General features: G+C 38.0%; 1 protein-coding gene across 1 annotated transcript in view; it reads right to left on the bottom strand.

Moving 5' to 3' along the window:
- Positions 1 to 13,169, bottom strand: part of LOC127811378 (E3 ubiquitin-protein ligase COP1-like) — a 66,873-nt gene that overhangs the window by 14,962 nt on the left and 38,742 nt on the right. Inside the window, exons 8-9 of the mRNA XM_052351170.1 lie at positions 4,104 to 4,259; positions 3,884 to 3,982 (exon numbers count right to left, since the gene is read on the bottom strand). Of these exons, the coding sequence (XP_052207130.1) occupies positions 3,884 to 3,982; positions 4,104 to 4,259 (255 nt within the window). The remainder of the gene's footprint in view (positions 1 to 3,883; positions 3,983 to 4,103; positions 4,260 to 13,169) is intronic.

The following is a 13,169-nucleotide window of genomic DNA, read 5'->3' as shown; positions in this document are numbered from 1 at the left end:
TATTATGTTTATAAATAGAACAATTTGAATATTCATTAGATATTTATTATTTACTAATATCTTGTTAATTTCACTCTAAATAGTAACAGGAAGATTTTTGGAGGCAAAATATCCTACGTTATTTTGGACACCATGTGCAACGCAATGCTTGGATTTAATGTTGGAAGATATTTTCAAGTTGCCTAATATGAAGAAGACATTTGAGAGAGTTGTTATGGTGAATAACTATATCTATACTCGTTCGGGTCTAGTAAACAAGCTTAGAAGGTTTACTGACAAGAAAGAGTTGTTGAGGCCTGCAAAAACACAGTTTGCAACTGCCTTTATCACTTTAGACAGGATGCATAGTCTGAAAAGCAACCTTAGAAGGATGTTTACCTCCGAGAAGTGGATGACAAGCAAGTGGGTAAAAGAAGCGGGGGCTAAAAAGGTTGTAGAAGTGATTTTGATGCCTTCATTTTGGAACAATGTTGTATATGCTTTAAAGGTGGCTGGTCCATTGGTGCGTGTATTGCGCTTAGTGGATGGTGAGAAGAAGCCTACTATGGGATACATATATGAGGCCATGGATAGGGCCAAAGAAGCGATTGCTAACTCTTTTAATGGGGATGAAAAGAAATATGCACCCATTTTTCAGATCATTGATAATTGATGGGATGTTCAGCTTCATCGCCCCTTGCACGCAGCTGGTTGGTACTTGAACCCAGAATATTTCTACAAGGCTGAATGTATAGATCCAGAGATCATGACTGGCTTATATGAATGCATTAGAAAGTTAAATCTAGATGTAAAGGTTCAAGACCAAATTGATGTTGAGCTTTCAATGTATAGCAATGCAGATGGGTTCTTTGAAAACTATATGGCTATTAGAAAGAGAGCTAAAAAATCACCAGGTATACATATATATATTACATTATATATATATAATCATTCTAGATAATAGATAATAACTAACCCATGAATTTTATTGGACAGCTGAATGGTAGGCTTCATATGGAATGTCAACACCCACGTTGCAAAAATTTGCAATTAAAATTCTTAGCTTGACTTGTAGTTTATCTGGGTGTGAACGTAATTGGAGTGTGTTTGAAAATGTAAGTGCATTGTACATATAACACTTACAATTTTTATTAGTAGTTGGTTTGTTTCATGTAGCTTATTCTTAGTATGTTTTTGCATAAATTGTTGCAGCTTCATACTAAACGGAGAAACAGGCTTGATCAACTTCGTTTAAACGACTTGGTGTTTGTGAAATACAATAGAGCATTGAGGCGTCGGTATCAAATGCGTGATATCATTGACCCTATCATATTGATCGACATTAATGAAAGCAATGAATGGTTGACTGGAAAACTTGATGAGGGGAACGATAAAGATGATGAAACTGTTTTTCCAGATGACGTTGGGGATGGGTTGACATGGAGTAATGTTGCTGCAACTGCAGGAGTTGGAGAGCCTAGTTATCAATTTAGAACTAAACAAACTCGATCACAATTGGGATCGACTTCGACTTCGACTTCAAAGCGGTGAGTAACTCAAGAGATTGAAGAGGAGAAGGAAAGTGAGGCAGGGACTGAAGATGATGAAGACTTGGAAAAGGGAGAAGAATTGAGAGATGAAGAAGAAGATGAAGGGGTGATTGAAGGGGATGATGAAGATATTGACCTTGATGTTGATGATCTCATTGATGATGATTGATTAAAAAACTTCTTTATATTGATTGTGGACTTGTAGTGTTTATGTGTTTGTTTAGAACTTTGCATTATAATTGGTACTTGGTATAGTTTGAGACTTTAAATTTGAACTTTGATGATATTTCTAGTTTAGAATTTGCATGATGAATGAATTAACTTTGATGTTGTTAGTTTATAGAATTTGAAGATAATGAATCATGAATTATATGAATGTGTCATTATTGATAATTTGATAGTTGTTTATGATTTTACAAGATTTTGAGTTTTTTTCCTAAAAGGTGCGCCTCGCTTCGCAAAGGCTCGCCTTGCCTCGTGCGCCCCGCGCCTCAGGCTCCAGGACCTTTTGCGCCTCGCGCCTTTCAGAACTATGACTGTGATAGTTAATAGTTGATTGGTGTTTGGATAGTTAATATCATTGATTTTATGCATTAATTTCTTCTAGCTCATAATTGGCTTCTTCTAATTGCGTTACTAAATTAGAGCAGAGGTATTGACATCTTAGGTATTGCATGTTTTGGACAAACTATGGAAACCACACTAGACTGCACTGCATTTTGTAGTGCAGTCTAGTGTGATTTCCATGAACCAAACCAAACTGCAAGGTTTGGAGTAACAAAAAAACCGCACATGCGGCTTGCCGTAATGAAAATGCCTTAAACTGCCCAAACCGCATCGTGAACACCCCTAGCAAGCGGTCTTTAGAATCCTTCATTATCTTTAGGCATCCCAAAGGAAAGGTAAGCTATTTAAGAAAGATACCAAGTATATTGATGCTGAATATGCTAGGTCTCTCACGAATAGAAGGTCCACATTAGGTCATTGCACTTTTTTTGGGGGGAAATTAGTAGCTTGAGAAGTAAGAAAAAAAATGTGGTTGTTAGATCTAATGCGGAAGTTGAACTTAGAACAACAACGAATGGAGTATGCGAACTTCTACAGCTCAAGGTCATTGTTGTAGATCTCAAAGTTATGCAAAGGGGGTCTATGAGACTTTATTGTGACAACTCGGCCATCAATATTGCTCACAATTCAGTTCAACGTAATCAAACCAAACATATTGAAGTAGATAGGCACTTCATCACGGAAAAGCTTGATTGTGGATTGATTAGTACTCCTTACACCTCAACTAATGACCAGCTAGCCGATGTATTAACCAAGGGACTACTGGTGTCAAGATTTCAAGACATCGTCAGCAAGTTAAAAATGGATGATATCCACTCACCAACTTAAGAGGGAGTGTTAGAAATCTAAATTTTTTTCCTACAATTGTTTCTTTCCTAAAATATCTCTACTTCCTTATTTCTAGAGTTTTGTTTTTATTAGGATAAGATTATGTTTCCCTTATTTTTTTCTTCCTTGATTAAGTTGACTAATCCCTAATTATTTGGAATTGGTTGGCCTAAATCGGGATCCACTTTTGCAATAAATACCTAGTGTACAATGTATAATTATACAACACAATACAATATAGAAAAGCATTCTTTTCCACGGATTCCAATGGGCGTTTAATTCATTTGAAATTAAAAACAGGTTCACAAAGCTGTATATGCAAGTTTATTATTTCTTTGAGCATTAACAAAATATTTAATGAAACTAACCTAAACACAAAATTAACAGGTATGCAAGTCTAGTGTTAACTAGCTGATATAGGGACAGAATAATAAATTTTAGGAATAAGTATTGTTTATTTTATTTAGTTTATTTTATTTATTTAATTTGTTTCCTAGTTTCCTTTGATTTCTTTTAGTATCTTTTTATTTCCTTTAGTTAGTAGAATCCTAATGAGATTCGGATTATATTCACAATCCTAATTAGAGTGGATTAAAGAATCCTAGTTAGAGTAGATTTTTAAATATTGATATTGGGTTAAGTAATCAGGATTACTCGTTACTTTGTTTTGGGTTCTGCATCACTAGCACTAAAGTAGACTGGACTTTGGAGTTAAAACCCTGTTGCAGATAGAAACTAATTTAACAAGACAAGGTTGGGACAAAGTCATATTTTACTTATCACATAAAGGCAAAAGCATTGAACCATCAAGTACTGAATTCTAGAAAAACAAAGGTGTAACACAGCTCCAACTCCAATCATAAACCAGGTATATCTTTCTTCCCTCCCCTTTAATTAAATGAGTACTACCTAGCAAAATAGGTAAGACATGATTTGAATATAAATAGCATTTTGAGTACCTTGCAATCATCACTTCCAGACACAAGCATCGAGGGTTCCGTGCGTGAAAAATCAACACTCCATGCTCGTTTCTCATGTTCCTCATATTCCATGACACTCTTTAATAAACCAAAATGAAAAACCAGGAGAAAGAATTAAATATAACCACAATGGCACTTTATTGAAGCATGATAAATATAACATTTTTATGTAACACTAGTAATGGAAATTCCCCATTACCTGTCGTGTTGTAACATCCCAAACAGTTACTATTCCCTCATAATCACTGCTGGCAATATGGTTCTTGGTAAACTTGTTCCAACTTAAGCAACTAAGCTTCGATCGTGTTGACATTTCCACAACAGGACAGTGTACATCTGCAGGCTCATTTACGACCTGACATAGAGTAACAAGAGAACCAATTAAATTCCATCTTGAGAAGAATATATCTTTCATTCTAAGTCGGATTTCAAAAAAAGACCAAACTTGCGGCACTTCTTTAAATATTTTCAGCTTAATTGTTTTCACCATATCATTTAAACAGATGAACATGAGAAGCTCTATCTTTATTGTTTAATAATGTAAATCAACCACATCATAGTATAGACACCAATATAGTTAGTTGCAACCAAAAGAACATCCAATTGAAAGGACATATAATAACAATTTGAATCTGCATTCAAGTCAAAATCCTTGGAATCCAATGCGTAAAGCACCCAAGCATGATGAAACATTTTTGCATATCTTAATGTAGCTTTCTTTTGACAAAGAATAAAAAGTGTTGATGTTTTGCCCAAGTTAGTGTGCTAGGGGTAGTTTAGACTTTGTAGAATTGGTTATATCCTTAAGTTGGTCTGCCCCATAGTCTATAAATATGAGGGCAGGGATCGATTGTGATCATCAAATCAAACAAATCATTCTATTCTCTTGTACGAGTGCAGTGATAGAGAGAGAGAGCTGTGAGAAGAATAGTTCTTGAATTCTTTTGTGAGAATTGTACTCGGGTTGTATGAGAGGGAAAATGACTCTATTGTACTTATGCTTTCATTCTTAGTGGATTGTTCTCTCAATAGAGTTGCTGGATGTAGTGCCATTTCCGTGGCATGTACAACATTGTGGTTTGATCTTTCTTTTGTATTTTAGTTCTCTCTTTCATTTACTTTCTAATTTGTGTACATTTTGTGGTTAAGTTGGTGAGTGATTGAGTGAGATATTGTGTACCGACAACTCCCAGTTTTAACAATCAGGTATCAGAGCCAGATCACTTAATCAAGAACTACCAAGAACTCTTAGAATATTTGTCAGTTACCACACCCCTGCTGCCCAGTATGACATTGAAAAGTTTGATGGCACTAATGATTTTGGACTTTGCAAGATAAAGATGAAAGCCTTGATGGGAAACCTAGGGTTAAAAGCAGCCTTAGAACCCCAAAAGCCATTGCCTGAAACAGCTACTACTGAACAGAAATTAGAAGCAAATAGTCATAGGCAAGAAATCTGTGAAATGGCCTTTAATACCCTAATCTTGAGTCTAGGGGACAAAGTCCTAAGGAAAGTGTCTAAGATGGAAATTGCCGAGGGCTTTGTGGTCTAATTTAGAAAGTCTCTATATGACTAAGTCTCTCTTGAGTAGGTTATATTTGAAAGCTAAATTCTTTACTTTCAAAATGCAAGAAGGACAAAAGCTCCAAAACCATATTGATGATTTTAACAAATTATGCCTTGACTTGGAAAACCTAAATATATCATATGAAAACCTAAATATATCATATGAAAAGGACGATAAGGCCCTAATTTTGTTGCATTCATTACCTAAGTCATATGAGCATTTTCTGGACATTCTAAAGCATGGTAGGGACACCATATCCTTAGAGAATGTTATAGGTGCTCTTAACTCTAAAGAGCTGCAACAGAAAGTGGAGATGAAGAAATCTGTTGAGGATGCCCCTACAACTAGATATAGATATGAAAAGAGAGATCCTAAGGCTAATGGGAAGGCTCGATCAAAGTCAAGAAGCGATAGGAAAAACATTAGATGTTTTCATTGCCATGAGTAAGGGCATATAAAGAAAAATTGCCCAAAGAAAAAGCAAGAATTTTTAGATAAAGGTAAACTAGAATTCTCAAACTTTATATATGAGTTTGACTATGATAGCTCGGACGCACTTGTGGTATCAAGTCATTCAGATAGAGAGGTGTGGGTATTTGATTCCGATTGTGCCCCCCCATATGTCACCCCATATAGAATGGTTCTTGAATTATAGAGACATTGGTGGGGGGAAGGTTTTGTTAGGGAATAACCAAGAGTTTAGCATAAAGGGAATTGGGGACATTAAGCTTAAGATGTTTGATGGGTCACTAAGGACCCTCTCATCAGTAAGATGTCCCTGACTTAAAGAGGAACCTGATTTCCTTAGGGGAGCTAACTAAGAGTGGCTATAGTTATAGTGGCCATAGTGATGTCCTCAAGGTAGCTAGAGGATCACTTGTATGTATGTAGGCAGTCTTGAAAAATGGGATATTTGTTATGATAGCTTCTACATTATGTGGGGATGTGCTTGAAAGGGAAAATAAGACCTATAAGCACACAGAGTGTAACATCCCGCATCGAGCGAAAAAAAAGACCGGAACAACTTTCCCTGATGGGTCTACGCGAACTTCCCAGGGGTCACCCATCCTTGAGCTTCTCCAGCTCAAACACGCTTAACCCGGGAGTTCTTTGCCTACATTCAACTCAAAAAGTATCCAGCTGATATTATTTCCTTTTTTACACTATCCTTGATATATACTACTCTTCTCTGGGCTCTTGGGGTATTACATTCTCCTCCCCTCGAGCACATGACATCCTCGTCATGCGACCTTACAACTGGTCCCAGCTCTTTCCCGTCCAATGTCCCCGGTCCAATACCCACAGCCTTTGACTAGTACACAGTCCCCAGTCCAATACCCCCAGCCTTTGGCTAGTACACAGTCCCAACACACGGTCCGGGTCGGCTCTGATACCACTTGTAACATCTCGCATCGAGCGATAGGAAGGACCGGAATAACTTACCCTGATGCGCCTACATGAACTTCTCAGGGGTCATCCATCCTTGAGTTTCCCCAGCTCAAGCACGCTTAACTCGAGATTTTTTTATCTACATTCTGCCCAAAAGGTATACAGTTGGTGTTGTTTTCTTTCTTACACTATCCTCAATATATACAACCCTTCTCTGGGCTCTTGGGGTATTACACATAGCCATGGCATTTTAGGATTGCTCATATGAGTATCTAAGGGCTCAGAGAACTAGTTAGTCAAGGGATTTTTGGCTCCAATAAGGTTACAGATTTAGACACATACGAATCATGTATCTATGAAAAATTTGTGGAGGTAAAGTTCCCTAAGAAAGCACTCCATACCTCTAAAGGCCCACTTGAATATGACCATTCGGACTTATGGGGCCCTAGTCAAACCCTAACTCATGGTGGAGCTAGGTATTTCCTTTCTATAATAGATGACTACTCTAAAATGGTTTGGGTCTTTGTGTTTTGATATCCAAAGATAATACTTTTGATGCATTTAAGACCTAGAAGACTATGATTGAAAATTAAAGTGGTGTAAAATTGAAGGTCATTAGAATTGACAATGGCCTAGAATTTTGTCAGATTATGAAACAAGAATCTATTGAAGAGCAATATAGTAATAGATTGATAATAGTTGTTAGAAGATATTTTAGATATTTTAGCAATTGGTTATAAGCACATGGGTGTTGTTATGCAGTTAGTTAGGAGCAAATATGCCTATATAAAGCTATGTAAACGGATGGGATAGGATATGAAAAAAATGATAAATGAAAACTGATTCTCTCTCTACAATTCTCCCAAATTTCCCTCTCATTTCTCTCTACTTCTCTCCCTCAATTCTCGCTACATTCTCTCCCCATTTCTATCCATTTCTTCCTCTCAAATATTCTGCTCTTCATTCTACTCATCAGCTCATTCCGATTGTCATTCCAATCCTAGGCTAAACCCTAGGATCATAACAAATGGTATCAAAGCATCATTCCTCAGCGGTTTTTCTTGTTGATTAATTTCCGATGGGAATGGACGACTGCTGTCCAACGCAAGCAAGATTGGTTATCGGACTTTGAAGACGACTTCGAAAACCAAAAGCAGCGGTGGAGCGAACTAAATTCAGCAAATTCGATTCCAGTTAGTCCGACGGAGGAGTGGCTCTCGGCTTGAAAAATTCGGAAGTGTTGTTCGATCAAGAAAGGCGACCTCGGTTGTGTAAGAAAAGTGGAAGGTTCGACTATTGAATTCTGAAGCAGCAGATTGATTAGCTGCTATATTTTCCGAGTCGTTGCAGTTGCAATTCTGATTTAAGGGGAACCCGATTGTCAGCGGTGTGTTGCTCATTTGGATCGGAAGGTGATTCTGACCAGAGTAGTCATTCCTTGAAGCTGTTTGCAGGTGAATTTCGAAAAAACTGCGGCCATCGATTCTCAATTTTGGAGAATTCCACTGGTTGCATCACAATCGCCTTCCGCTCTGCACCTTCTTCGATTATTCTGTTGGAATTCTGTGGGTGTGGCCGCTTGTTCGAAAGGCACAGTGGTGTTGCAATTTTGGGTCGAGAAGCAATTCTGACCGTACGAGTGAAGCAAGCTACCTACCTTGATCGGAAGGCAATTCCGACCCAAACGATGAACCGTCCGACCAGTGCGTTGCTGGAACTACCGCTTTGATTGGTCAGTGATTTCAACCCAGACGGTAAGAAGCGAATCTGGGCGACTTCTTGAACCCATTGTAGTTGCTACCAGATTTCGGAAATACCAGGTGAGAGCAGTTCCTTGGCCGTCGACTCCTTCTACTTGAGTTAATTGAGTGGCCTTCTTCAGTTGCTTCAACCTTCTTCCTCCATTACCGAAACGAGAGCAAAGCAACCAAACCAACTCTCACACGAGCTCTCGACGGTTTATTCATCTGACCATGGACTAGAGCTACTTCAGCAAGGAGTGTTGTTGTGACACTCCAGACTTGAAGGCGAAGCAAACCCAAATCGCTACGGATTCCATTTGAGGCGGATTAAGTCTAGGCGACTTCTTGAAGCAATGGTGAGGTGGCGCTCATTAGCCATAAGCCACAGAAGTGGATTATACGTTGCCAACTGCTTTGAGGAGATTTTTGGTTGAATCTCGGAATCAATTCCGATGGCTCTCCGTGGGATTGATCAAGCAGAGATTCAAGGTGATTTCTGAGAATTCCAAGAACTCATCGGAAGCCGCAACAGATTCTCGGATCCAATTGACTCTCAGCGCCACTAAAGTGTGAAGTAGGTGTTGGACGGTGATTGGGTAATAGCAGCTCTTGGCTGCAATTTTGATTTGAGTTGAAGGCAGAGAAATCAATTTCTGTAGTTAAAGGTCCGAGTCTTGAAGAGGAAGGTGGACAGCTAAGGCCGAAAGAAGAAGCGCGGCTGGGAAGATCGTTGAACCAGTTCAATTCCATGTGAGAAATGGATTCTTCCAGCTCATCCAGCTCGTTGATTGTTGGTGCTTGAGGCTATGAGCAAAGGGAAACAAGGGTTAATTTCGGCTTTGAATTTTGGGATAACTTGTTTGAAGAAGAAGTAGTATGTATATAGCTCCTTGGTCTTCAAAGTCTGTTGTTGGTGAAAAGGCAGTCAAGGGGAACAGTGCATATATGAGACCATTAGAGTCTCAATTGCAACAGGAGAAAGCTTCCTTTTCAGCTGGAATGGAGCCTCAAGGGCAGCCTAAAGAAGGCTGTATTTTTAGTTGGCAGCAACAGGGACAAAGGAACAAGCAATGAGATACATGATGTGAGCAAGGAATTTGGTCTTATGATACGCGAGAAGTTGCAAGAGTTTGCAATGATACTATCTAAGGAGTATCATTACAGTTTTCCTACCGAATACTTTGATGACTATCATGAAAGTTTTAATAAGGAGGAGTTTCTTAAAAGGGAGCAGCCAAGGCAGGAGTTAATACACTTGAATGTGCCAAATGAGGGTTGGCAGGAAAGAAATGAAGGGTTAAGCCAGATTGCAAATTTCTCTTCCAGCCAAGGCAAGTTTCTTGCGAATTATGACCTTGATAGTAGCTCTATCCACCAACAGTAGATTCAAAGTGATGAGAAATTCTTGAAGCCGGTTGTAACTGGGGAAAAGCTAAAGGAGGCAGTTGAAGAAGTCAAAGCTTTTGTCAAAGGGGACAAAATTCCCACTGCTGTATTGGTTCTTCCTCTAGTTGGTAAATCCGAATGCTTGTCTATTACATTGAAGGACGAACAGATGGATGGAAAACTAGTTAATCAACCCTCTGTATTCAAAACGACACACAATGAAGATGATGAGAAGGGGGAAACATATGTGGTAGCTGGTCAGTTGCGTGAGTTTCGGAATGATCGACATTTGAAGGATGTAGGGTTGCAAATTTCAGCTATTACCAACGACAAGGAGCGGCTAAATTCATTGAAGGCATTTGATGTGAACACATTGACAGCTGAAAAGTATCCAAGAACAAAGAAGAAGCGGCCTAGAAAGGGAATGATAAAAGAAAGAACAACCAAGCTAGAGAGAGTTGGTATTGGTTGAGGAGCAATGGCTAAATTGTTGTAAGTTCTTGGGGACAAGAACTCTTTCAAAGAGGGGAGAATTGTCATGACCCAAGAATCTATTGAAGGGCAATATAGTAATAGATTGATAATAGTTGTTAGAAGATATTTTAGCAATTGGTTATAAGCACATGGGTGTTGTTATGCAGTTAGTTAGGAGCAAATATGCCTATATAAAGCTATGTAAACGGATGGGATAGGATATGAAAAAAATGATAAATGAAAACTGACTCTCTCTCTACAATTCTCCCAAATTTCCCTCTCATTTCTCTCTACTTCTCTCCTTCAATTCTCGCTACATTCTCTCCCCATTTCTGTCCATTTCTTCCTCTCAAATATTCTACTCTTCATTCTACTCATCAGCTCATTCGATTGTCATTCCAATCCTAGGCTAAACCCTACGATCATGACAAGTATTTCCTATCTATAATAGATTACTACTCTAAAATGGTTTGGGTCTTTGTGTTTTGATATCCAAAGATAATACTTTTGATGCATTTAAGACCTAGAAGACTATGATTGAAAATTAAAGTGGTGTAAAATTGAAGGTCATTAGAATTGACAATGACCTAGAATTTTGTAATAAAGAATTCACCCAATTATGTAAAGAGAGTGGCATTCTAAGGCACCTTACTACCCCCGATAACCCTACGCAGAATGGGTTAGCTGAGCATATGAACAGAACCCTCCTAGAAATGGTGAGATGTATGTTGTTTCATGCTAGGCTTCCAAAAGCGTTTTGGGGAGAGGATGTTGCTATAGCAGCCTATGTGATAAACTAGTCACCTTTATCAGCCATAGGTTTTAAGACACCTTATGAAATGTGGAATAATCATAAACCAAACCTAGATCATCTTAGGGTGTTTGGGTGTATAGCTTAGGCTCATGTAAAATAAGGTAAATTAGAACCTAGAGCTAAGAAATGTGTGTTTATAGGTTATCCATTAGGGGTTAAGGGTCAAAAGTTGTGGAATTTAGAAGAAGAAATGCCTAGAACCATGGTAAGTAGAGATGTAACCTTTAATGAGAATTCCTTTATTGATCAAGATAAGGAGAACAAAGATAGGAAAGGGAAGGCAAAAGTTGTAAATTTTGAACAACAACAATAGGATGATGTTGTTGCATATGATACTCTCTTAGAACCTATTCAGGACCAGCTAAGTGCTAGTGAAGGATCCTCAAGCCGAAATAGCCTTAACAGATCTATAGATGTGGGGGATTCATCAAGTTATAATCTAGGTTGCACGGAAACGGTAACAAGAGACGTTTCCGATAGAAATGGAAACGCGAAAATGGCATTTTTCTAAAAAAGTAGGAAATGGAAACGTGGGATAAACTGTAAATTTAAAAAATATAGGGATTTTTTGTAAATATAATTTTTAATATAGAAAAAAAAATTCAAACATAAACAATAAATATAAATTCTATAATGTATTTAAATAAATATAAATATAAATATAAAGTTCATAATATAAAATGATAAATAAATAGAAACATATATATATAATGATAAATATGCATACTCTTAAAGTGTTAACATATATATACATATAAATATGCTCATATATATACATAAATATGCATACTGTATACTATTAACTTATATATATTTTCGCATATATATAACTATTTACTTCTTCTTCTTCCAGCCATTTGTTATATATATATATATATATCGAGAGAGGGGAGGGGTGTTACCTGCAGTCTATGAAGCATTGGAGCAGACGACGGAACATTGGAGCAGATGACAGAGCACCAGAGTGAACGACGGAAGGTTGAGAAGGACTAGCGACGAGGGCGATCGAAGGAGAAGAAATGGCTGGAAGAAGAAGAAGAAAAGAGGGAAAAAGGGGGCTGCGCAACACTCGTTGAAATGTATTTCTAGGCTGGAAACACGTTTCAAGTAAGTTTTTTAAATTTTGAAACGGCTCGAAAGTTTTTAAAAATTACACAAACGGCCCAAAAAACATTTTGGGCCATTTTTCCCGTTTTTGAAACGGGAAACAGTTCAGAAACAGCGTCTCCAAGCCATTTCCGTGCTTCATAGGTTATCATGAAGACCAACACATGGACAATGTTGGTTCATCAAGTACAGTTGGAGATTTAATTGAAAAAGGTATAACATAGGTCAAGATAGGTAAAGAAGGGTCAGTAGGCCACCAGTGAGATATGATTTCTCTAATTTGGTGGCATACGCACTGCTAAGTGCGGCTGATATGGCTAGAGAAGAGCCTTAGTCCTATGAAGAGGCTGTAAACTCAAAGGAATCTCAGAAATGGAAGGCTACCATGGAAATTGAGATGGAATCCTTGAGGAAAAATGAGACCTGGGTTTTGGTAAATAGACCCTTGGGAAAAAGAATAGTAGGTTGAAGGTGGTAATTGTCACAAGCCTAGTGGCTTATGTGTAATAAACTAGAGATGCATAGCTATAAGTAGTAATAACAGAATGGCTATAACAGATTGCATGTGCGGGCGGTTTTGCCTAAGCCACTTGCAGGAATCAGTTGTGATAACAACTAGTTGGGTAAGCCTATAAATGGGCATTGTATGTGAGGATGGGATCTATCAATGAATACATTCAGATCTTTCCCTCTCTAATTCCTCTCTCTATTTCTCTCCCTCTTCTTAATTCAAATTCTCCCTCTCTTTCTCTTCCTCAAATTCCCGATTCTTCTAGAATTGCCCA

The sequence above is a fragment of the Diospyros lotus genome, chromosome 10 (genome assembly GCF_014633365.1).
Source record: "Diospyros lotus cultivar Yz01 chromosome 10, ASM1463336v1, whole genome shotgun sequence".
Lineage (NCBI taxonomy): Eukaryota > Viridiplantae > Streptophyta > Magnoliopsida > Ericales > Ebenaceae > Diospyros > Diospyros lotus.
Note: the sequence above shows the minus strand (reverse complement) of the source record. Positions and strands in the feature narration are given on the sequence as shown.